Source organism: Drosophila subpulchrella, chromosome 2L (genome assembly GCF_014743375.2).
Source record: "Drosophila subpulchrella strain 33 F10 #4 breed RU33 chromosome 2L, RU_Dsub_v1.1 Primary Assembly, whole genome shotgun sequence".
NCBI lineage: Eukaryota > Metazoa > Arthropoda > Insecta > Diptera > Drosophilidae > Drosophila > Drosophila subpulchrella.
The window spans coordinates 11,758,390-11,785,406 of record NC_050610.1 but is presented as its reverse complement, the minus strand read 5'-3'; the positions used below and the strand labels follow the sequence as shown (position 1 = coordinate 11,785,406).

Below are 27,017 nucleotides of genomic sequence, written 5' to 3'. Positions count from 1 at the left end.
TATTTTTATATATATAGGTGTATATATAATTTGTTTTATTCACTTTCTCAGTTTTAATTTAAATCAATAATCAACATCATTTTATATAATTTCATATAATTTGTTTAATATGCAAGTATATATAGTTTGTTGTCTTGTTTGTTTCATTTTGTTGCTGTTGTGGTTAGGCTTCGATTTTTGTTCGTAATTTACCATTTGTTTAATACATATGTGTTTTGTGTGTCCTTGTCTTTTGTTGCTGTTCTTGGGTTTGAGTTAATTTACAGTAATTATTTGGAAAAGCAAAGTTATTTATTTTTTATTGAACAATACTCGTAATAAGTTGTATAACTTGTTTTTCCTGGCGTCCACGTCGATTTGTTAAATTTAGATGAATTATATTACATAAATATTTTTGGTATTTTCTCGATTTGTAAGTTTGCATTCTTTGTTCTTTGTGTATTCTCATGCATTTCTCTTGCTTCGGTGAACATAACTACAACTGTGTAAGTGTGTGTACAGGGGATACACGATCCCTAACTACGCTTTATCATTATCATTATAATATACCATTTACAGGACAAAAACATCTAATGTATTAGTTGAATTTCATTTACTTTCAATATGGAAAAAATCAGAAAATCATGGCTCATTGTTATCCCTCTGTCTAGAGTTCGATTTCTTTATTTTGGAATGCTCTGCTCTCGAGAGTTTTCATTTAGCTTAATTAGCTAATTTGTGTTTTTAGGTAGGTAGAAGTTTTTGTTGCCGCCGCTTTTCCATATTAAAAATCCCAAATTCTTAGTAGGCTTGTGCAACAAGAGCACAATGTTTTTTTTTTAAGTTTTTATAAATGTATATTGTTTAGATGTCATATACTTGAATATAATATAAATAGTAATAACTATTATTGTTCTTAATATTTCTTTTTCTGTTTTAACATTTTGCCATAATCATTTAGTTAGTATGTATATTTTCATTAGGTCCTAATATGATTTATAAAATAAGGAATGTGGTTAAATTGGAAAAGAAAACAAATCCATTCATAGATAGTTGTAGAAACCTTAATATTTGAGAAGTAGAAGAAGCTACTGAACGGACAGATTTTACGCGAACGAAAATTGTAAGCTTTCAAAAGAAAAACTAAATGGAAATGGAAACCTTTCCCGAACTGAGCCATATTTTGTCCTACTTTATTGTAAACTAAGACTAAACCAAAAGAATTTTCCAATCTGATCCATTGTGCAAAATGTTCGATATTTTTTAAAGTTTAAACTGATGATATATTCCGTTGAAATCACGCTTCAAAGTTTAACTTTTGTTATTTGCTTTTGGTTTTCGGTTTGTTTTTGGTATCCCTTCTACTTATTCGTCTGATTTTGTTAGTCTATGCAAGGGTTATACATAATATTTATAATAATATATATTTTTTATTACTTCGCTTCCTGCCCTCCTGGTAATATGTCTGCCATGTCCATTTTATTTAAACACACATAGATTTATACTTACACAGTTAAGTACGTAATGCTCAATAATTAAACATAATAAATAATTTACATAACAGTTTAAGTTGCCTTTACGTTCTTCGCTTTGTTTAAATATTCATTAGTCAGTAATATTATTCACTAGTAATCCTTCAACGATTGAGAAACAAATTTAAAACCGGAAAGATCCCTTTAATCATTGGACTAATTTAAAAACCGAAGTAAACTTAACATTTAAAAATTATACTCTCTCGGTCATCCGTTAAATAGTTTGAGTATATAGAGTTGTTTTTTTGTTTTTAAATGGAACGTACTCGTAATTTTCATAGTTTTGGAAATTCTCAATGGGGGACAACAACAAATTCATAGATCGCGAAATGAATTTATGTGTGATTATACGTAAAATCGATCGAACTATTTTCGGTTTCCGGTCAGTGAATGGGACACATTGCTTTCTATATAGGATTTAGGATAGCTTTCACTTCGATTTGCTGTTCAACCAATGAGATATAACTTAGACACCTATGGTATTACTTAATCGGCTCTTGTGTGTTCCAGTATGTTTATGTTGAGATAACTGCATAGATGAACAATTTTTGCATTAACTACGATATTTCGCTGATTGTTGCTTGTCGTTTCGGGTGAGGAGGATCATTTGTAGCTGATGATGATGCATTCGATTTCAATGTCTGACGGTTCGCCTAAGTGTTCTTTGGTTACTTTTATACGTTTGATAGATGTGCTGTAAGACTGCGATATAGTTAAGTATAAATGCAGAGATTTGGTTTTAAACATAAAGTATGCTATTATAATGGCTGATAGTGGTATATCTCTCACTCACCTGCATTGGTTATCCATGGTAGCGCCTTACTTCATGTTCTTCAGGATCTCGTCGGTCTCCTCGGGGTCCTTGAGGGTGTGCCACTGGGCGATGGGCCGGCGGGGCGAGGCCAACATATCGGACCAGTGACGCAGTTCGGTTCCAGTTCCCATGCACCCAAGTATGCAACGGCCGATGGGTTCGGAGGTTCCAATACGATCATAATCCACGACGGTCACAACGAGACAGATTTTCTGTGCGCGAGTGGTTGGGGAAAAGTGTTCAAGGAAAGTACCGGCATTAGTAAGGGATATTCTGGGTCCAGCTACTTTAATCGGTCTATATCATTATTTTTGAACGGGAGGGGGCTTCGCTTTTGAGTTGAAGAACTTTTCGGTATTTCGATATACGTGTTCTGTTTTGGTTTTAAGTTGTTTTTTTTTTTTGGGGGTAGAAGTGGGAACTGTTGTTCGCTAACAGGCAGACACTACGAATGCTGTATTGGGAAGCAGGTTATAGACAGAGGTTTTCGTCACTACGTGGAGTATTTTTTTTGCTTTTTGGCAGAGTGCTGTATATCAGATTCAGTGCAGGCTAGGTTTAATCGTACAGATCGTTGGGTGGAAAGTTTCCAGTTTGCACAAGCACTTCGGTTAGGGTATTTTTTTTTAGTTTTTTTTTTAACATCTAAAGGCGTTCGAGCATTACAAAAAGCTCCTTCAAAAAGGAAAATGCTTGCTGTGGAGTATTTTATTCTTAGCATACCTTTTTGATTTTTTTTTGTTGGTTGTGAGTTATCAAGCAGATCATGCAAATGTCTAAAGCTAAGAATGAGTAGCTTAAAATAATAAATGTTGGAAAATAAACTCAAGAACTTCCTAAAAGCTTTTGATTAGCGTAAGGTGAGAAGCAAATGAAGATGTCGGCAGATATATATGTAGAGACGGGTATAAATCTCGTCTCTTTTAACCTTTGGGGGCTAATGAACAAATTACTTTTCTCGATACTTGAATGCAGACACTTAAGCTGTGGCAAAAAGAAAAATGTTCATTAAATACGTGTAAACGAAAATGTATAATATTCAATCCCATTCGTCGTTCATTGTTAATTGGTCTTGGCATGGGGGGTCCTACTTATAGACAGGGGCTTATTCTTGGACTAGCACACGTAACGTAACCGTAACAGAGTTCTCCCAGTTTCCAGATCGTTTGGCTATATGTTGGTTTATGATGATTGGGTATTCGATGGTGATACGCTATACTTCTCTGTGGTGGCTTATTTTGGGTATTTATTCTGTGTATTACTGTATTTGTACTGTAGCTGTTGTGGTGCGATTGGTATTCGATATTCAAATCAGAAGACAGTGTCAAAATAATGTACCCACTGCGATTTGATTTCTGCGTGGTGCATTATTGACGCCGCTGGTATAAGAGTTTGCGATAGTTTGTATTATGGAAAGAGTAGTTTAAGTTGGTATTCGAATTATTGTATAAGGTTGTTGTATATTCTGTACTTCTTTGGAGTGAGCGTAGTGTGTGTTAGGCTCGTGCTTGGCTGCATATTGCATTAATGCTTTTCTGCTTTTCGACTGCTTGGATGCTTTTCTGCTTTATTGCTTTCTTGCTTTTTGCTTTTTGCTCGATTGCGAGCGAAGCGGGCACACTACGGCTTGCTCTCCATTCAAAATTGCGTCTAAGACGGTGTGTGGGGCATCTAGAATGCATGAGTTTACGGAATCCTAAGCCACTAGGCATGCCTGCTTGTCATTGCTTTTTCCTCTTGCCAGATTGCCTTCAAATCGATCAAATACACATTTAACAAACTAAAACATAAACCAAATCAGCTGGGCTAAGCACACATCGAGGCTGGTTAACAACTCAAGTTCAAATCAGAAATCAGATTTCACAAATATTTCTCAAATACTACACAAACAAAGGCAACAAATCATAACATTTGCTAAATTTCTTGGGCTTTTCATTTTTGTTTTTTGAATATTTACAACAGTAAATTAGGGATTATCAAAAATAAAAAAAGCTTTGAACAAATTTTGGTTAAAATTGTAAATTACAACATTTAACATTAAATACTTTTTTTTTTTTTTTTTTTTGATACGTCTTATAGAACACAAAGATTGATTAAGTTAGTTTTTGGGGGAATTTAAGATATCTTTATGGGTAATACGAAGATTGGTCTCTAAGAGTGTTCGGTTGTTTTGGTTCAGAGTTTGGTGTTGTTGTCGCTTGGTTTGGAATACAAGTATTCAATAAATGGATATATATATACGGTATATATGTAGTATAATTAACAACAACGATTGCACGTAAGTAGGCTAGTGTGTGTTTAGAGGGAGGTTGGGTACTCAAAACTCGGTTTGGTTTGGCTTGTTTGGTAGATAGTTCAGAAGAGGACAGTAACAGTAGTAACAGTAGTAGTAGGTAAGTTTGTAGGCAGTAGTAGTAGAGTAGTAGTAGTAGTAGTAGTTGTGGTATTTTTATAGGATAGTATAATACATTCTCGCATACTTGTATTTGTTCAAATGGTACTTCAAATGAGAACGACTCATTATAGTAAGGGTTGAGGGTGCATTTTTTGATACTTGTCTTCTTCTTTTTCAAACGTTTGCCATTTTGCATGATTGCAATTTTCACATATGGATCTATAATATAGGAAAGAATTGAAAGAAAGAAAAAGAAAACATTTTTCGTTTTTATAACAAAGTAAAATTTTCACAATAATCTGATAAACACATCATTTTGATTTTTTTTTTTTTTTTTTTTTTTTTTTGCTTTAAACACATATATAAGTAATGTACACCAAAAACATTGATTAATTATGTACTTGTTATATATAGAGTAGATCAATTTTTACTTTGCAAACACAAAAACAAAATAAAAGAACAACGAGGAAATAAAAAACAGGCCAAAGTGTTAATGTTTAAAAACGGAATAATTATAAATATTAAATATTGAAATTAAAGGGGTGCCTACAAATATGGAATGATTTGAAATCACTTTAAAATTTACCCAAAAGTATGCTGTGAACTGGTGATATTTATCACTTCATACTTTTTAGAAAACATATAAAGTGATCTTAAATCTTCGCAGATTTGTTGGACACAACTAATAAATTGAATTTTATTTCTTTGGCTTGTTAACTTTTAGAAAATCATTTAAAGTTCACATCAATTACTGATTATACCATAGTTGAACATTTTGGAACTCAGCAACTTGTTAAACTCAAGGCATACAATTGTGTTAAATTAAGATTGATATGAAAAACATATCCGTTTCGTTACTTGAAACCGATTATTATCAGAGCATTTAAAAAAATATTGGAAAATGTTCTGTTGTTTGTAAAAGCCTAGAAGAACTTTAAATTGGTTTGGATATATTCAGCGGCAACGTTTTTATTTCTTCGTCTGGCATCAGCGACCCGAAATGATGTCGAGTGTTAAGGTTACGAAAAATTGTACATATTACATGCAAAAGTGAAGCTAAAGCAAGCGATTTTCGGTCATTTGATTGTTCGGCATAGAGCTTAAAGTTGATTTTGGTTTTCTATTGGTTGTTTGCCAGGCATAAGTAGTAAAAACTGTGCGAATATTTCGGGATGGAAACGTTGCCGGACGATAAATATATCCATTGATTAATGATTTAATTGGAAATTGTAGCGTACGCGAATCGGGTTAAATACGGTAAAGTATGCAAGTTGATAAATTGGCGCTAATTGATAGTTGAAAAGTAGTTGACAAAAAGTAGTTGGAATAAAAGTTGTATTTCTTTGCTCTCTTTTAGTTTTCATTTTTTTTATTTTTATGTTTTTACACAGCAACGGTTGCCTTGCCGTTTGCTCCGCTTGAAGAAGTTAGTACGAGTATATATACTTAAAAATCAAATAAAAAAGGGTATGCCATTTAAAACGGAAAATTAAACGAACGACCTACGTCACACACTTAGCTAAAACTACAAACACAGAAAGCAACAAAGTCGCAGGAAAGACCGCCGAGGGCCCAACAAAATCAATATCTTAGGGCCCCGATCGGTCCCGCCCACACTTTGGTATAACGCCACATTACCAGACAATCCGCCCACGTCCATCTTCTTCAAGTTCTTGGCCTCCAGGATGACAACGGTTAGCTTTCCGGCAGTCGGCACGTATCGCAGCGAGAAGCAGATGTCTCCCAGCTTTTCCTGTTTGACGAGATCCGGAGAAGAGTTTACGGAAAGGGGTTAGTAGGGTTTGTTCTGGTTGCATTGGTTTTGCATCAAACAACATGTCACACAGACTCTATTGGTACAATTACATACATATCCATTTAAAATATATTGGGGGGTTAATATTTTCTATAACAAGTTGGGTCGCCTGAGTTTAAATTGATATTTATATATTAAGTGCTGCAAGGGAGTTTACTCATCTTGGATCAATTACAACATATCATATTAAAAAAATACTTTTTAAATTAACCATCAGTTAAATTTAACCATTAGATACATTTATTCAATGATTTGGTTTCAAAGACAATGCCAAAGATGGGAGTATGAGCAACTGGTTAGGACTTTGAAAAAGTAAACATTAAGTGGAACTTCCACTTGAATATGTCGACCACATAATGCAACCAAATTTAATTTTTGGTTTTAAAAACGACGAGCTAAGTTTTAATCGAGATATACGATTGCACATTAACAAGTAAACATATATAATAACCAAGGATATCGGTGGAAGTAGGGGGAAATCAAATACACTCGGTATAAGTTCAAGTTTTAAGGGTTGGGGTGAACAGTACAGTATTTTTAAGCAATTGTTACATGAACTTTAGTTCTTTATTTTATTGACATGAAACGAAAACGCCACAAAAATTACATTAAAACATTTACTGCACGTCTTAGAGCTTCGATTTTGTTAAGTGTAAATATATACCTAATCATATGTATTTTAGGGAGTAGAGTATATAGAAAGAAAAACTGAAGAAACCAAAGTTAATTATTAAACTAAAAGTAAATTCGTTGATATTGTTCAAGTGTTTTTTGGTTTATTAGGGGCTTGTGTTTTATTCCTTTATTCATTTTTAACCATACCACAACTTACAGTTTCGTTTTTAAGTTATATAGTATCTATTTTTTTAGGTTCGTATTTTGTTCGTTTCTTTGTTTTTCATTTTTAATAACACCCAGCTCAAAACCGACTGCACAAAATGCAAAAATATGTTGGTTTTCAAAAATTTTCTTAGGAACTATTGAGAATAGAAGAAGATAGAGACAGAGAGATAAGAAATTGAAATCAAGCAAACTTGAACCGGTTCTTATGTACATTATAGAGACTAGCTCTAGTTCAAAAACGATTTCAAAGTTTTTTTCAAAATGAATAAAAATGTCAAAAATGTTCTTATACAGAGAAGTAGAAAATTTGATATCTTATGTACATGATAAGGTATTAAAGATCGTATATTTTACAAATGAAAAATCTATCTAGATACTCAGTATGGCTATTATTTATAAGATATACAAGACCCTAGGCTGGTTCGAACCGCTTGCAGTGGTGGTGTTTCAGTTTCACTTTTAACTTCTTTCGAATTACGAGTACAACCCGAACCAATCCGATGCCAATTCCTCGATCACTTCTCCAAGGGCCAAACTAACCCGGGCAAACAAAATGTTATTTGACGAACTATAATTTGTTAGCTATAGAAAATGTGGTTGTGTGTTATTTGGATTAGTTAAAAAAGTTTCAAGACAGAGACAGAGAGCGAGCGAGCGAGACAGACAGAGAGCGAGCGAGCGTTATAGAGAGTTTATACAGTTTTATATCGGAGTCACTTACCGCAACTTTATAGGGATTTAAATATTTTGATTCTCTGAATTCGATTCAAGTTCAGTTATCATTTTTTGATTTTGGGTGCCTTTCAAAATATTCTTTGTTAAATGTTTGGTGAATGTCTCATGGAAACAAAAATGTCTATAATCATAATCGAAAGAAAAGGAAGGTAAACGAACAAATAATCGTAAAATTGGAAAACAAGAGATTATTGAGCATTGTTTTTTGTATTTGACTGTCATCGAAGCTCTGCTTACACATTACAGTACACAATCAAGTTATGCAAATCAAAATATAATAAGTACAGTATACACATATCGGGCGAGACAGCGACAGAGAGCTAAACACAAAATTGTAAGACTTAAATAAGCGTTTTACATATTTAATTCGTTCTTTGACTGATCCAATGGTTTGGCTCTTGATTTGGATACATTTAATTTTTTTTTTTACTTTTTGCAGGTCGAAACGAATTGGAACACAAACACAACGAACAGAACTTTTTAACACATTTATGACGACAACAACCAAAGCAAATAACGATAATTATGAATCTCCTTTTCTCCGTTCGTATACTTACATGGATTTTTAAGCATTTTTCAGGTTTCGGATTGATTTTCCCATGGCATGAGTCAAAAATTTCGAGTACAGTTTGGAAATTTCGAGTTTTCGAATTTTGTGATTACAGATTTGGATTTGTTTTTGGTTTTTTTTTTTTAGCGATACGTTTAAAAATAATTAAAGAGAAAAATGAAGAGCGTATTAAAAATTATTGAATTCCATTTCCAGTAGAATTTTGATAAGTATCAATGTTGTTTTTGGCAAATTTCAAAAATGTAATGGTTTTCGTATAGCTTTGTAACCAATAATTGGTCTTATGTCCGTGTTCTAGGTATTTGTGTAGAATGCTAATACTTAGTGTGGTTTTAATATTAGTATAAAGTCGTAAGCAAAAGGAAAGGCATGCAGTAGAGTAAAAAATTGTTCAGAATGGTATATTGCAGTGTTTCTACACTAACTGTAAGTAGGTTTTAATATTCATATTTAGAAAAGTTACAATATTTGTTTTTTGGCACTAAAGCTTATGCTTATTTCTTGGCATACTAGTATTGGACCAGGTTTAAACATTCGCTGGATTTCGTTTGGCTTAAATGTTAACTTCTTGCAAGTCCACCTAAATTTAAAAAAATAAAAATAATAATATAATCAGTAAAATTAAAATGTAAAACAGCCCTCTTTTGATTTTAACTTTAACTTTTTTAAGTTTTTTAAAGAATTTTTTACCAAAATCCAGCGATTGCCTTCAACTTTTAGCTTTCTGAAAAGTATTTAATCAGACAATACCATTTTTTCTGGCATTCACAGGCGAAAAATTAAAGCTTTTTCCATTTCTGAAATTGTGTTCTTGTGTCTGTGTGTGTTTTTGTAATTCGTATTTGTACATGACTTTTGTGCTTTGTATTTGTGTGTGTTTCTTTGTGTTTCTGTGTTAGAAATTTTCAGAGCATTCATTCCATCATTTGACCAATTCAATGTTATCAATGCAAATATTTTACAACATTTCAATTTATTTATATAACTTATTATTGGTTATTCAAAAGAATTTCTTTTGTGCGTATCGGTGTGTGTGTGTGTTTGTGAGTATTACAGAGGAAAATAGAGCATGTGTTTGGGTATGTTTGGATAGTAAAAGTTTGACAGACGTTATGCAAATAACTTGGGGTGCAAAAGTTGAGTACTACTGTAAGAAAGTTATGCAAAAGTTTTCAGTATTTTCGACGTTTAATTGTTCCAATCAAAGTGCAAACAAAAAACATTAGGTGAATAGTGTCGTTTTGGGGATAGTTTCAGCAACTAAATAACTAGATCAGCATGGTCAAGAATTTGGCGAAGGATTGTTGACCCAAAAGCGGACGGAAAAGTTTTGGGGAAATGGAGAAGGCTTGAAGTTAATTGGCGGTGGGAAAGTCACTCAACCATGCTGATTTATTTTAGCTTCTTCCTATGCCACAGGTTTTCTCAACAAATTAATATTGCAGTGTGATCATTTGCATATGGAAATGTGAAAACATTTGTCATTTTTATTACATGGTTGCAAACAAGACAGCCCAAACATAGATAAATCGTTTATATTAATACAAAAATTCAACTACAATATTAATGATGCGAGAAAGTATGCAGACATAACAATATATTTCGGATATATATATGAAAGATATATAGAAAGAGACAGAGAAAAAGTCAAAGAACAATCGCTCAAGACCAAATTGATTGAAATTGATTATCGTGGAAAATAGGTTTTGAAGAGTTTTGTAGGTTAGTTTGTGGTACGATGCAATGGTTATTATAATCGTTATAGACAGCTTTTTGTGTACAAGAGCGACAGTTCACAGAGACAGCAGGTTAATAGAGGAAAAATCATAAACTCAAATCGTGTATGCAAAGGTGTTAAAGAGTTCTCGTTTTGTTTGGTTTACGTAAGAATTGAAAGCATGTTTTTGTATTTACCTTCTACAAAAGTTCAAGAAAACAAGAGTTTATATGTTTCGAAATCAATTTTTTTGGTTTGTTTTTAGAGGGGGGAATTGGAGAAAGAGAAATTTAGAGTTTTATTTTCTTTGTAGTAGTTTTTTGTGTCGGTTGAAAGAGTTGAAGGAAAATGATAAAATTGTCGGAGAGTGCGGGGGAAAATCAAAGACACTCTTCCATTTGATTTGCCCCCCCTGGTTTTTTGTTGGTTTTCTTGTTGAGTATTGCTTATTTAAATGGTAAGATAATTTCATTTATTATTTATTTATATTTGCATTTTGAACTGGGTGTGTAAAAAGTTTCGTTAGAGACTCGAAAAACTTTTGCTTGTCTGTTCCACGAAGTTTTGCGTTTGTTTTGTTGATATTGTTTCTGTTTTTGGAAAGTTTTCACTGTAATTGTCTTTGTTCCCTGCCCTTAAAAGTACTTCGAAGAGGGGTGGCTTTTGGGATGGGATCGTTGACTTAAAAACAAATATCTAGTGGGTGTCAAAAATATGCTTTGATTGCTTTCTGCTGTATTTTCTCATTTTTTTGGTCGTGGCTGAAGTTCGAATGCAAAATACACACAAAACACAATCATCGTAAGTAAGGTGTTCAAGATTACAGAAGTCAACAAATATCACACGATTTCAGTGTTGGCTTGCTTTCGGCTCGATAACTCAGAGGAGAAGAAACGAACGCATAAGAAATCATAAGAATCATAAGGGAGTACGAAAGACAGATCTCAACTGAGTTTCTTTGAGTTGGATAAAAAAACACTTAGAGGCACATCGAGTTTTATACATAGACAGAGAGAGAGTTACGGATAGCTTGTATAGCTTGGATAGTACTGGTGACCCCGCCTTGGACCCCGGCCCAGCGCTACATACCTGTCCGCCCTCCCCTTCAACGCTGACCAGGTCGCGCCACTCCTCGATCGTCTGCGCCAGGTCAATGGTGCACAGGGGCACCTTCACCTCGCCGATCTGGTCGTGCTTCGAGAAGCGATCAAAGTCGAAAATGGCAAACACGAGCGTCTTGTTCATGGCATCGGCATAGGGCAAACTCTGCAAGGTAACGGAGGTTAAGAATATTCCTTTATAAACCTGGTAATAATAATTAAACAAATTCTTTAAAGATAAAACCTCTAGACATTGAAAGTCCCTATAACATTTTGTTTCGATTTTAGTGTAGCCTACTTTTAGGCACTTATAAAAATAAAGATATTTATTTTGGCAATATTATAATTTAAAAAAAAATTGTATGTCAAAATAAAGGCAGCTTCAACATTACAATAGAATTAAAAATCTGTATTTCGAAGAGTTTGGACTTCAGAAGTTCTACTTTTTTATGATCTCACCTTAAAGGTAAACGTTTCGTTGAAGACCGGACTCAGGGTCTTGCGGTGCACCTTGGTCTCGAACTTCTTTTTCTTGTCGGGCAGCAAGTACACCTTGACATAGGGATCCGAAGTACCGCCCATATCCAGGGCGGGAAGTTCCTCAGCTTGGATTACCGTCACGGCCAAACTATTGGAGTTGAAATCGTATTCCAGCTGCAAGAGAGAGATTCAAAAGGCGGAACCAGCAGGGGATTTGGTTTTTGGCCAAAAAAAGAGACAATCGAAAATTATATATTAGTCAAGTGGTATTTATAATTTCATATTGTACTTGTTAATGTGGTGGTTAGATCTAATTTATGTACGTTTCACACAAGGATACATTCCCCGCTTAGTCAGAAAACGGATTTGGAATTTTAAATGCAATATATAGATTTTTTTTTAAAATCGAATTAAGTTTTTAATTTCTTGAGTTAAGAATAACACCCAGTGGAAACAAAATTTAAAGGTTTAATGTCATTTTGTTCAGTGTGATTGAAACCTTGAAGAGGAAGTTGTAAGATTTATTACAGTGATCATTTAGTATTTATTGTCCTTTCTGTGAGTGTGTTTTCCATGTCAACAACATCAACTCCGAACACATTTATAGAACACCTATCTGAGTTTACGTTTGGTTAGTTTCGTATTCTGGGGGTTAGTTTGGGGGAAAATGTGTGCCTGTGGGCCTGGAGAATTGGAAAACCTACCTTGAAGTTGAGACGCCCCAGCTTCTGTTCGCTCTGCTTGTCCTCCTCGTCACCCTCTTCGGCATTTTCGGTGAGTTCCTCCATATCAGGCTGAACCTATGACATACCAGAACCCAATAACTACTAAGATTTGATGGCGCGTCAGACACTTACTTTCTCCTTGTACGCCGATCCCAACAACTGTACCGACTTCATGTCGACACCCTTCTTACCCTTACCATCTTTGGTTCTTCGCTTCTTCAGGAATCTCCGCACACAGAAGAAGATTATACCAAAGACGACGAGGAACACGAGTATGATGATGGCCACCACGCCCCAAGTGGGCAGGCCCGTGCGCTCCGCGATCACCTCGGTGACCACTTCGCCGACATGCTCGATCTTTTTGATCACCGGCAATGAGGTGGTAGATGATTCTAAAAACGGAAATTGGTTACATATCTTTCGAAATTTAGAGTAACATTAATCTGTGCTTTTGCGAAATTACTTAAAACCGAGTCTAAAAGTATGGAATGAATATGTTAATAAAAACCAAGATCTTTTTCGCTCTAAAAACTTTTATAAAACATTTTAAGTAATTTCATAACCCTTGGTGTTTTTTTGTGGCGGCCTTATAAATATTAATACCTGCCTGGGTATATTATAAGTTGTAACTTACAACTTTTAAAGTGTTTAAACTTTAGGCACCATGAATAAGAGTTTATAAGTTATAGTGTAAGCATTATGTGTGTGTTTAAAAGCATGGTTGCTGGATACAGGAAATGTGTTAAATGCTTTTAAATAAAGTATTGATTGATATTAAATTTTGAATTTATCATACATTTAATTGTAAGCGTTTTAATTTACATTTACTTTAATTTTTGGATTCTCCAATGATCTATTTTCCGATTTTAATTTTGATTTTTCTGATTTAGTACTTAAACTCACCCGGAGCCTCTGTGGTTGCACTTCGTGTTGTTGATTCCACCTGTGCGATTCTTTGACTGGCCGCTTCCGCCGCCTTTTCAGCGAGGACCTCCTGCTCCTGCCTGTCCACCTCACGGAATTTGGAGTGATGTGTTTCTTCCAGCTTCTGGTCCACGGACTCCAGTTCCGCTGCCGGCTCGGACGCTGGCGCTGGTTCCGCTTCCGGTTTGGCGTCCGCTTCCGATTTTGCATTTGGCGGCATTTTGTTTTGTTGTGTTTTTCCTGCAAAAAACGAAATTTCAGATAGAAGAAAAATGGTAAAATAGGGATAGTACTGAGAAAGGTGTAATGTAATTATTCCTTTAAAATTGTTTATTTATTCCAAAGCCGTATGCTAATTTTAATGAGGTATTTTATTAATTTCCAGGCTGTCGCCTTATTAAAAATAGCGCTAAACGAGAGTGTGGCCACAAAGAAATCCCACAAAAGTCGTTAGCAACTTTTCCTACACTCGCATCCTTGAAACACTAGAAATGCGCTGACGGCGTCAACTAAAACGGGCGTTATGATGGTTTGGTGGTTGGAAAACGCACCCAGCAAAAGTGCTTATCCTTAGCCACCAAGGGCACGCACTCTCTCTGAAAATCACCCAACCACCCAACCACCAACTATATGTACATATGTATATTTATACAATGGCACCCACACAAAACGCTTTGAACGCTTTGGATCCCCCGTCCAGACTTTCTTCCGTTTTTTCCCCATTTTACCCTCTTTCCTTTCTAATTGAATTCATTAATATTAACACCGAGCTGCTGGCTCTTTTCTCCATCTGCTTTGTAGTCCTTCTGCTTGAAATTTTCCATATTTTACTTCATTTCATTTACTTTAACAACTCGAGCCGTATTAATTAAGGACCCGGGGAGGAAGCTTGAGTTGGGTCCTCAGCTTTTTACGTTATTATCATCAGACATCCTTTGACCCTGAACCGCCATTGTTGCGGAGACGGACTCCCGGGACTTTGGGACTCTCATATCTCGCTGATTGACAATAAGCCGTCTTTATGTGAAACACGGTTATGCATCTCTGCCTGAAATTGCCATTTGGTTAATCCATCAAAAGTTGAGTGGCAGGTGTCAGCGAAATGAATATCAAAGGCCCAATTTCTTTTACTTCATATTTATTTACGGAGTGTGCTTGAAAAATGATTTTTTTACATTTTCATTCAAGATTGTTGGTACGAATAAAAATCACTTTGAAATACATATGCGAAATCAAAAGGTAATTGCATAACTTAATGTTATCGGAATAAAATAATATGACTGATCATAGAAAATGAGTTTTAATATCAAGACAGACTGTTCTTTAAAAAATATTTATATAATTTACCAAAATAAGTAGACCATTAGCTGACTAATAGGATCAGGAATCTTATTAAAGGTAATACCCCTCATCATTTTCAAATACTTGATAAAAAGCTTTGTCGCTTTATTTTCACCTCTTGTTCTGGGAATTTCATTATCTTCATAAAGCAGCCAGAGCCAAAGATAAATTTATCTTGCCCCCAAAACCACTTAACCTCTCAACCAGAAAATAAAAACGAAAAAAATTTGGCGTAAGAGCAATTTAGAGGCAAAGTGACTTCAAATTGCTGCCTCTACTGTGGGTCGTCGCTTGTTTACTTAGCAAATGACGTCAAAGGACATCCATACCCTGATACACGTTCACCCACAACCACACCAACAAAAAGAACACCCTGAAAACTCGTAGAGCCGCTTAAATAAAAAGCCTGAAGGCAGCTCTGTTTATTCGGCTCCATAAATATGTTTAAAATTCTAATGTTGTGGATGGCGAGCGCGTAGAAAATTTAAATGCAAACTCTGTGTGTGTGCTTAACAGGAAGTTTTTTTTAGTGGGCGGGGCCCGTGATAAAATTTGGTTAGAAAATGTGCGAAATTAAGTTGTGCGGGTTGTTTGCCTTCCAGTCAAACATAATTTTGTATTTAATTTTAAAAACTTGAACCCTTATTTATGCAAGAAGAACATTTTTAAAGAAATTAACATATTTAAATATGCCTTTTCTTACAATTCAACTCAAATTCAATTCAATTTAAATTAATTCTCTTGAGATTTGATATTATACGAAATAAATTTAAGTCATCCAAATTAAGTATATTGAACTGGAATACATAATTAAAAATCACTCACTGACTAATTTGGGACCACTTACTTTCCTGGGCTAAAAATATGGTAATTTATATTAAAACATCAATCGGGGAATCTTAATTTCTTGCAACGTTAAAAAATGTTCGAACGAATATTTTTAATTACGAATAAATTAATTATTTAGAACAAAATTCACACATTAAACATTAATTCTCACCTTGAAATTTGTCTAGTGCCTTTCTTCAACGAACTTAAACGACTGCCACAATGGAAGAAAATGGGATTTTACTCAATGAATTTTGGAACATTAATGAAAACATATTATTTTCACCCAATTTAATATTTATATAGTAAACAGCATCGTTTCTCTCTCTTCGACTTCTTATCGCTTTCTTCTCTGAGTAGCTGCCTTTAAACTTATCTTGGATCCAAAGTATTTCAAGTTCTCCCATTATAAGCTTTCTAGTATACAATTTAAGAGCGGCAAAATTTCAGATTTTTAAAACGTAATAAGAAATATATGTGCAAAAATTTTATATTTGAGTTACATTTTCTGTATTTTTAAATAAAAATAGCTGTATTTACAGTTATAGTTTTAGTTTTATTAGGTTACAAAATACAAACAATTAAAATGTAATAATTATATCCAAAGATTCTCCTAAAAGCATTAATATGCTTCTTGTTTAGTTATTTATATCTAACTAATCAGACATCTTTGATTGAATCGAAGCAAACTATGGGTTTACAGGCTTATTAAACTTCAAAGCCGCCAATTTACTTATATTTTTTGAGATGTGAGACCACGCCTCTTGGCCAGATCAATAAATTTAAATGCATCTAGGACAAGTTCTGCCGCAGAGAGGCTGCCTGGAAATGACTTCATGGACAGGAGGAGAGAAAAATATCGACGTGGCCGTAATAAATGGAGAGCTAGAAAGTGTCCCTATTCTGGCCTGATCCCCTGACAAATTGTGTTGCAGCTAGTCCTGTGGCAGATAAATAAAATGGACAACCATTTGGCAGAAGCAGGAGATCCCTACCTGCCCTGGGAACCCTCATCCATTATAAATGTACACGCAACAATCAGAAACACCTCCCTAAAAAGTTACCCGGAAAATGGCAATCAAGTCAGGCGAAAAGCCAAAGCACTTTGTTGTTCATATTTTATTAATGCACCAAAAAATCTTGGGCTGAATTATGTTCTTTGGCATAAGTGCAAAAGTACCTGCAAGAGAGAAAACCTTCACATTAATAGGAGCAGGATGTGCAGCTACTAGCAAGATTTTCAGGGAAGCATAAGAAGGTCACAAATATTATATGCGGCAGTTTTGCCACAATTTTGTCATTCTGCCAGCTTTTCGTGCCACTTCTTTTTGCACACGGGCCAACGGGTCGTATGGGTGTGCAGCTATTTTACGGTGCCCACTTGTCTGGGCCCAAAAAAGTGGCAGCGAAATAAGAAACTACGCAGTTCGACCGATTTTGTGTCGGGTCAAAGGCAAAAATTATACACATTTAGAGCCTGAAGAACAGCTGCTTCCTATATTTGTTATTGGCCCTACCCACACACTAGTTTTGTGGGCTTGTAAAAAGCTAAAATGGTCAGTGAGTTCATTGTTGAGCGCCACGATTGATGGGAAAACATTTCCAGTAACTGTCAAAAGTGCCATAAACATTGGTGGAATGCCTTTTATTAAGGCCAATTTGCCAAGAAGTTTTATAATTTAGGGGAAATAAGGTAAATGGTACTTAGAGAAACAAGATAATATGGAATGTCTGTAAGTTTCCATTTTGTGCCCTCTATAAAAATACTAAAACTGTGAAAAACTATAGATCATATGAATTTTGATAATTTTATTAAATGCTAAAAAATGTCTTAGGTTCGATTTCTATGGATTGAACAAAAAGAGTTCGAGTTTTAAAGAACTTCAAGGCTCAAAGCACCTACAAAAGTGTAGCACCTATACATCTTATAGATTGAGAAAAATTAAAAATTCAATTACCACACTTTTATTTGATTTCAGTTTTAATGAGTTTACTCAATATAAAGTCAATTTTCGTGCCGTAGACCCTATTAAATTATTCAAAGGTCCTTTTGAGGCTCTAATCATTGGCAATATGAGGCCTTTCCTAGCAATAATTTCTGCGTTCTGACCTTTGGCATAGTACTTATAAATAGACTGCTGTCTGCTGCTCTTCCATAAACTGTGTGCGGTGGTGCAGAAATCTGATAGCAGTGGATAGTGAGTGGGTGGAGTGGTGCATTGCAGTGACACAAAGAGAACTACAAATATCAACAATTGGCTGGGGCTCTGAGATTAGGGCTAAATTCACATAATGATAAGATAATTTCGCCTCATCAAACATTCAGTGGGCAGGGGGATACTAAAAAAAAGCAGTGATGTACCGAGCTGCCAATCAAGCTGTCAAAACAAATTAACATTGGCCAGGACTGGATATATAGATATAGATAGACAGGCAGCCATTATCCATTACCGGGTCCAAACAAAAACACCATCGAGCTGGTCCGCAAAAAGGGATTCGATTCGGATCTATGGCAACATCTGTGGAACCCACGCACGTAATACGGGGCGAATCGAAACGGAAATCGGAAGGAGGCCCTCGAAGCTCCCGAGCGGGAAACGGTTAAACTTTTCTTTTGCCGAGACGGAGAGCGTAAAATTATGGGGAGCGGAAAAGCGGTTAAAAAGAGCCACACATGCCCACAGTTCTCTCTTTCTCTCCGCTTCCTGCTCTCCTTACTGCGCACATAACCCAGAGAAGGCAACAAAATAAAAGACTCGGATGAAATGGCAAAAGAAATGGGAAAAGTAATGAACATAAAAGGAAAACCATCCTAGACTTTTGGCCTGAGGAGAAAAACCAATTTTCCACATCATTATGCTTTTCGCTTTCATTGAACAATTGTCTCGGTGTTTTCAAAATCGAAAATAATGTCGCCCCAAAAGAATCATTCATATTTTTGAATTTCACAAAAGAGCATTTTCTTCCTCGTTTTTCGGGCGTAAAGGGTCAAAAAAGTACGTGGGGGGGGTTCGGGACAAACTTGATTATTGGCAATTATGTGCGGTTTTCCGAGCTTGTTTGCAGCATTTTTATGGCGAGGTTTCGGCAATGCCCTTAATAGCCCACCCTCCGGGAATTCCATACCAATTTCTGGCTGTCCGAAGCTAATTAGTAAGAGAGCAGACTAAATCAAGTTTAGCTCTTGTAAGACAAAGATAAGAAAAGGCCCATGAATAAGTGATATGTGTGACTGGCCAGGGAACTTGACAGTCTGGCAGTTAATAAACTTAATTAGCTTAATAGAGGTCTTGACCTTTACGATTAATTGCAAAACGAAATTGCTAACCAAGTTTAGCTTACAGTCTTTGTTGGAATTTGTTTTTAAATATAAATATGTGTATGAATAAAGTTTAATACAAAATAAATGTTTTATAGAAATGTTTCAGATAATATAAATAGGTCAAATCAGCAAAGTTACATTAACTAGTATTCAGTCAGGTCAAATGTGTGTTTTTGTAACTTTGACCTATTTATTTACATAATATATCTAAATAATATTCCTTTGACAGAAGTTTTTTAAACTTTATAATTGACTTTATACTGATGCTATGGAGTTAATAGGATTAATATCATACTCTTATTTAATAAATAATAAAATTAAGTAATATTTATTCAGGATCTGAACAATAAATACCATTTTCCAGCTTGTTTTATATCTCAGTTTGAATTTACCTCTCCCCCATATTACTTGTATGGGATGCCCCAAAAAGTGTGCTACGTTTTCGTAAATACCAGAACTCACCTCCTACTAAAAAATGTTGCCAATGCTCTGCGTTCCAGACTACCGTTAATAGCTCCACTTGGCTCTCTCTGCGGTACTCAATGTGCTTGTTTATCGCCCGCTTTATTAGTTAGATGATGGGTTTTGAGCAGCGTTTAACGAAGCGAGACTCCTGCGAGGGGAGCGGGGGGGGCGGCAGCAGTGGCGACGGCCTGGCAGGAAGGATATGATGATGCGGGTCCTGGCGGTTGTGTGTGTGTGTGTGAGCTGCTCCTGCTGCTGCCTGTTTTTTTTTTTTTTTGGTTTTTGGTGGCTAGCTTTGGCTAGTGAGGCCGCGGCTCGCTAGTCTCACATGAATTTCGTATACTTTGTTTTGAAATTGTCAATTTATGGAATTTAAATTTAATTTAATTTTTTATGCAGAGAGATAGAGAGAGAGAGAAATACAAAAAGAGAGAGGGAGAGTGAGTGAGTGGCTGAGATACGCAGCGTATACGTAATATCAAAATACAATGGTATGCGTAAATATTGATAGAGCGAATTTCGCTTTGTGTGTGTGTTGTGTCTCCTTGCTCACAACGTTACTTGTGTGTGTGTGTGTGTGTGTGGGCAGAGAGCGATAGAGAGAGAGAGAGAGAGAGTGGGATGTTGGCAAAATCGCTTTTCCCTCGAAGAAAGCAAATTCAGGATAGAGATTTTCTTAGGGCCATTTCTTTCGTCCCTTTTTTTGTGTCTTTTGTCCTGCCTCTTTCAGCTTCAATTGAGCTTTTCTCCTTCTCTCGCACTCAGGCACTTAAAGTTGATATGGAAAACTCTTTTTCTTCATTTAAATTTAGTTATTAGTTAATTATTGAGAATCGTAGGACTTTTTGTTTTTCCGAAATCACTTTTATAGCGTTTAAATCCTGATTTTCAACTGGCCCACACCAACACACAAATCGTGAGTGTGGGAAAAATCAATATCCCCGCAAGTGGCTCACATGCGTTTTCACTTTCAATGATAGCCCATTTTTCTGTGCTTTTTTTTTCATTTTCCGCCTTGCACACTGGAATTTTCAATTACAAATTTTCTTCTTGCGTTTCTGCCATTTTTTCACGACATTTGCTGCGAAAAATTCTGATACACAAAAAATGTTCTCCTTTTTCTTTTGTCAGCGCGTGCTAAACACTCGGACACACACACAGTCGCACACACGCACCCACACAGACACATACACACGCGCACAACACTTTTCGGGGCTTTCGATGGCGTTTTCATTTATATAACAAATGGCAAAACACTTTCACTACATTGCTTTAATTTCGACCAATTATTTGCTTAATTTCATGTATTATTTTATCAATTTTTTTCTTAGAGATTTTCCTTGTTTTTTGCAACTTTGTATGAGGCTCTAGAATTTTTCTTTCCCATTCACCTTCAGCCTAGCGCTTTGTACTTCAGCAGTCAACTTCCACGGTCGATGTTCATTCGCGTTTTGGCCCAAACGCTCCAGGAGCAGCGAGGAAAAGCTTGGGCCACTCGCCAAAAGTCGAGAGCGAACCGGTTGGGGCATCGATTTTGGCTCGTTGGCCAGCGGGTGACCGGGGTTCGGGTCGCAGTCAGGAGCTTTTGGCCAGTGGAGACCATGGAGGAGAAGGGTCTCGGCCAGCTCTACTTAGTATAGCCCCTACGATTTCGGGATCTTGGGAAGGAAAACATAATTTTGTTATTTTTTAATTCTTCCTAAAGCTTATATTTTCCTTTAAGCTTCTTTAAATATTTATTAAGGCATCCATATATTTTACATTTGGTTAACTATGTTTAGATTATGATACATTTCTTAGTCCCGATCTCTTATATAATTTTCTTTTATTTCTGAAACAAAAACTTAAAAATGTAAGCAACTTTGATTATGTATTTAGATATTTTTTAATTTCTTAGTTTAAAATTTTAAAAATATATATCAGTCATAAAAGGTTTTTAAAATTTCATACAAGTCCTCTCTCATGCCAAGACAATCCTGACATTTTCAAAAGTTCCCTCAGTCTCTCTCAATTCTTCTGAAGAAGGTAAACATCTGACTTAAAACCACATGTAATGCTAAAAGCTCCTGCAAAACCTGTTCGCAGGATGTTTTTCGGTACATGCGTACTGCAACGGAAATGTCTCAATGACACAAAGTGGCCAGCAAGGACATTCTTAGGAAATTTAAGGGTGGATTAAGTTTCAGTCTCAAAGATATTTTTCCGGGCTTTTTTAGCAACGTTTACAAACCATAAAGCTTTCGCTTATTATAAAGATTTGACGTACAGATGGCGGTAGTGTATAGTCTATTATTTTTATTAAGATTATATAAAATATTAGGGAACTCCTTCAAATTTCTGTGGACCGTTCCTTTCCAAGAAAAAAAGTAATTTTAAATCACCTTTGCCAAAACATTCTTTCTTATGTACAAGGATCTATCATTAAAAATGTTTATGTGGCCTACTTTTGGGCTGCCGTGGTTTATTTAAATATTTCCTTACCTGAAACCTTTGACTTTATCATATATGACTATATATAGTAAATATTTTTCCTTAACATGATTTGAAAGATAAAACTATTTGTCTATTTATTTAAGTGCTAACTTCCAGAAAAAGGTATGTTTAAATTTAACGTGAGGTCTATAAAAATTCTGTTGACATTTAATCAATACAAGAATTATATTAAAAAAGATTTCGAAACAAGACATAGTGCTTCGGATAGGTTACGTGGCGATGAGTTTATTAGTCAAAAATCTAAAATTTAATTTTAGTAAGCCAAAAGGGGTACTAATTATTATAACACATTTAATAATTGTAATATCAAATAGTACATATTTTAGCTTTTATCTTAACTTCTATATATGCCGGAAATTAATTAAATTAAAATTAAATTAAACACCATCAACAATTCTATTGTTTTCCCACCCATATTCCAATGAGCTATCGAAATAATCTTAAATGATTCATTGGCAATCCTTTACGACCGGGTACATAAATCACGATATTGGATAGTGCTCACCTTCACGCCCCAATCAGGCATTCGGCCATACCTTCGTTTCGTGATTTTCCATATCGTTTATCTTTAGAACCCTTGTACGGCAATCAGTAATCGCCACGAAGAAGTTAATTAAACGGTCTTTCCTCGGCCTCAAATCGAAGCCAGCGATCGCGATCGATCGCCAATGATTGATGATTGAACCGGAGAGCGGATTGTAAACACGCACTCGCTCACGCACTTATCACTTATCAATCATCACTCATCACTTACCACCAGCTATCACCAGTAGTCGGTGGTCAGTGGCCAGTGATTACCGACTACTCCATATAGCTAGTGGTTGTGGTAATGGTCAATGGGCACTTGAACTTGCTCCCAGCGGCGATAAGGGAGGCGGCACGCGTTCAATCTGATTTTGCCGTGGGGCAATTCCATTATTGGGGTTATTGGAGATTTCAATTGGGGCAATTCGGATCACTTATGCGTTTCAGTCTGGGGCAAGCGAATTGGTAATAGTTCTATCCGTCTCAACAGCAAATTTCGTTCTTTATGCCTGCATCGGCCGATTAGATTCCCCCAATCAACTGAATTTTGGTTATTTTCCTATGATTTTATTCTCTGATTTCATGTGATATCAATGTTTTTAGTGGTCGAGGTTATGGCAAGGCTACACGTGCCCCTAATTGTGGGCTCTTAGTTTTTTATACTTGCCTATGCGTAATTAAGCATTTATAATCGAGATGTGCACTCATCAGAACAAAGTTCTTAACTTATTTTAATCTTCGTTCGACAACTGATTATTCCACCGTGTAGACTTTGTCTTCAGCGCCTGTAGACTTATATGAATCATATTGATTGCGTTTATATTTCACACTTATAAAATGTATTTAGATGGAAGGCAAAGGTCTATTGGTCTACATTTAATAAGCTTATCTTCGAATTGCTGGACATATGGAACCATCGAGTTATTAATTATCATCAATACTATAAATGTTTAAGTGGTTTTTTTTATCAATGTTGATAACAAAATTTTGACAACGTTTAATCAAAATGATATATTTGTTATGGGTACATTATATAAATAGCTTTTTATGCTAAAGATATTTTTGGATTTACGCAATCTACGCATTAACAAGAATGGTATTAAGGGGTCTTGGATTCTGAGAAATGGTCTCTTCTTATATGGGTTACGACTATATTCAATTCCTAGTAAGTACTCAGAATTGCCAGACAGATGACAAAGTCAATTGATTAACCCGTTTAGACTATTTATTAGCACCTATCCCACGAATTCATACCAAGTGGTACGGAATGGCTCGAGTATCTTTTCGGGACCATTGATACTGACCTCATCCATTCGAAAATAAGTAGGAATGAAATCGTATGCTAATTTTAGTTCCCCTCCCTACGCACACTATTTGGCGATAATAAAGCGATCTATTATATTTAACATGTGCAAAAAAGTATTCAGCACAAAAGCAAGTCGTCATCTGTATTATGGTGTTGTATGTGAGCAACGTCATGGGTTGGCATTCGTGGGGTCTACGTCTACGCATCATCTCGATCGCCTAGCCCCTCGAAATTCCGGCAGACACGAGGTGGATGCGTGGACGCCTTGGCAATTCGAGTTAATTGCTCTTTACTGCAGCCCAGATGATTGAGTGAATTGAGTGAGACGATTCGATAAAATGTCGAATTTGGTTCACACACACGACTGGCGCATGACTCGTATGTGGACTTTGGTCCCAAGAAAAAAAAAGATCTCTAAATATAAACACAAATATACCCAAACCCCACCCGACCACTTGCGTGGTTCAATTTCGAGTCCGCCCGATCTCGTCTAGCCTGTCTGTCTGCTGCTCCGACTCTGGATGCAGATGCGTCCAAAGTCCAAGTTGTCAATTCTTCCCATCATCATCGGCATCGGCGCAATGCCGTTCATGGCTTGGCAATTACTACACTCAATATCAATTTGTTCGCACTTACAAAGCGAACGGAAAGTTTCCCCAGCGAACTGAAACTGATTAAGTGGCCCCCTCATTCAACTGAATTTTTAATTAATTTCACTTCTTTTCGCCTGAGCTGTTGAATTATTTTTGGCTCGGCTCCAGTTTGATTATCTCCTTGAGGATTCACGCTGAGCCCACATGAACAGAGACCACAATGGAAGCACCACCTGTTCGTACGGAAGCCCTCAAAACTCAGCACATGTTAATTTTTTTGCCAAATGGTTAGTTGCCCGTCTTTCAATCGGGGCTTATCGCTTTCAATTTAGGCTTTCAAACTGTGATTAAAAAAAAGAAAATAATACAAAAAAAATGTATGAACCCAACAATTGGTACTTGATTTTGTATTTATTAGGTCAAGTGATCAAAACGGAAAAATATTAAAAAAATTATGTTAGTCTTTTCTCAGCTAAAAGAAAAAAGAAAAATAATAATATTTTTCTTACCAACTTTTATTATTATTTGTTTACCAACAAAGGATTTTTTATAATAATGGCGTATTTCTTATTTTTGCTGATAAAAATATAAAAATCTAGATTGTTAAAGACATTTCAGCCTTGACGAATTAATCAACGCTCTAATGAGTTTTTTAAATTACTTTTTTTTATAATTATATTAAAAGTCGTGGGTGTTATCAATGGTTATCAGAATATATATATAAATACAGTGTATATTTGTGTTTATGTCTGGCTACTTTCCGGTTGTCAACAAGAATCCTCTTTAATCAGAAGACTTTGTTCTGCTGGCCGTCTTGTTAACCTATAAACCCAGGAATAGTTAAATTATAGTAAAATCGTTTTAATAACTAACTTGGTAAAGTCCATTTTCTTTCATTTTCCTGATCAAATGCAAGGGCGAAGTCTAGACACTAAGGCCATCTATAATCATAGATAGAAGCAAATTTAATGATTCAGAAAATAATTAATCAAACTATTATGTAATATAATTCACTTTAAACAACTATTTTTACCAAAGAAATTTTTAAAATTTGTTTCCTTAAACTTGTAACCAAAAGGGGAATGCCCTAATCAGGGGTATAAAAGATGGAAAATAAAATAATCGGTTCAGGGTTGAATTTATTATGGCATAAAAACAATGTTTCATCTATAAGCTGAATACCAGAGGCCTGACCACGATAAGCCGTACCTTGTGACGTGTATTTTAGCACGCGCGCCAGAACTAAAAGTTAGACGTAGGTTGGGAACAAATCGTGCCTCGGTCCTGACTATATAAGTTATGAAAGGTATTCCAGCGTATTCTACTTGAGGTGAATGCTTTATTGAGGAATCTCAAGGTAAGAACAAAACTCGAGACGAATTTAATCAGTTGATTGGCATGAGGTCTGAAAGTGAAACACGGCGATACGGAATCAAAGTCAAATTATAATTTATATAAACAATTTACATATTATAATCCTCCATGGTTATCTTAAAAGGCCCATGCTCTGGGAACGTGAAAACTCAAAAATTATGATATCACACATGCTAATCAATTGTATCAACAAGCAAGTCAAAAGCAAGAAACTCTAAAATCGTCGTAAGAGCTCATTGAAAGTTGGTTAAGAAGGAAGCGATTAGCTGGTCAAAAGTATGAAGGAACTTTGAACTCATGTATCAACTACTGGGTGGGAATTCTTTTTTACTAGTGGATAGCATACATTTTTTCGTGTTTTAATTATTGTGTAAACAATTATAATAATCCGTTAAAAAAATTTTAAGGTGTACATTCTCTATTAATTAAAACTAAGAAAATGTATTTGCCTAGTTAATGTTGAACCCATGACATATGGATATAGGTTGATAAAATCAAAACTAGATCAGTCTGTGTCCGTAAGATACTAGGAATCTATCATACTCCTGCACCGAACGAATACCAAGTATAAATAGACTTTGGGCTGTCAAAAGAAAGCGATGGTATCGGAACCATTAGCCATTGGGAAATGTCTGCTATCAAAAAAGCCGGCTGACTGCTGAACTTTGGACCTGTTGGATCGAGCGCAAAAGCCCCACCGTCATCGACGTCAGCTCACGTTTTTGGGTGACGAATGGATCCGATCCGAAACGATCTCGAACTTGGGGCATCGAACACGCTCGATGCTCCAGCTGAGAGTCCCAAGCAGCGGCGTGGGTGTTCGATGCAGGAGGCGTTGGGATCGGAACCAGCCGGACTTAAATGCCGCACCTTATCAACAGAGTTCTATCCCTATCTTGTAGTCTCTCACTCTCTGTACCTCTCTAAAGTAAAATTGCGCATCACTTATTAATTAAAAAAAGTAAGGCAGAGGAGTGCGCCAATAATCGCGAATTTGTTATCAAACAAACGGAACCGTCTGCCTCACGAAGACTGGGCCATACCCCTATACTCATACCGCTCCCCCAGAGATACCGTTAGTCGTACCGCTCCAGGGCAGCTTTTGCGGTCGCTGCGCCGCCCATCGTCGAATTATTCAC

The 27,017-nt window shown here is 35.8% G+C and overlaps 1 protein-coding gene across 10 annotated transcripts; it reads right to left on the bottom strand.

Moving 5' to 3' along the window:
* Positions 1-783: 783 nt before the first annotated feature.
* LOC119548437 (synaptotagmin 1) lies at positions 784-21,054 on the bottom strand. 10 transcript variants are annotated; one of them, XM_037855690.1, is made up of 11 exons: positions 20,979-21,054; positions 19,585-19,929; positions 13,611-13,871; positions 12,840-13,099; positions 12,687-12,782; positions 11,962-12,156; positions 11,492-11,668; positions 6,359-6,473; positions 4,806-4,939; positions 2,305-2,537; positions 784-2,213 (listed from the first exon to the last, which is right to left on the bottom strand). In XM_037855690.1, the coding sequence occupies exons 3-10, from the start codon at positions 13,849-13,851 to the stop codon at positions 2,331-2,333; spliced, it is 1,425 nt and encodes a 474-aa protein (XP_037711618.1). In that variant the 5' UTR covers positions 13,852-13,871; positions 19,585-19,929; positions 20,979-21,054; the 3' UTR covers positions 784-2,213; positions 2,305-2,330. The 10 variants fall into 10 exon arrangements, with proteins under 10 accessions (XP_037711618.1, XP_037711620.1, XP_037711622.1 ...); XM_037855692.1 differs by having other exon boundaries at positions 784-2,205; XM_037855694.1 differs by having other exon boundaries at positions 6,359-6,467.
* Between the last annotated feature and the right edge of the window lie 5,963 nt (positions 21,055-27,017).

Coding starts and splice junctions, on each gene's coding strand:
- LOC119548437 (XM_037855686.1), bottom strand. CDS start 13,851: ATGCCGCCAAATGCAAAATCGGAAGCGGACGCCAAACCGGAAGCGGAA. Junction 11,669..11,961: donor ACGAAACGTTTACCTTTAAG/GTGAGATCATAA, acceptor GTTACCTTGCAG/AGTTTGCCCTATGCCGATGC. Junction 6,474..11,491: donor TTGAAGGGGAGGGCGGACAG/GTATGTAGCGCT, acceptor CTCGTCAAACAG/GAAAAGCTGGGAGACATCTG.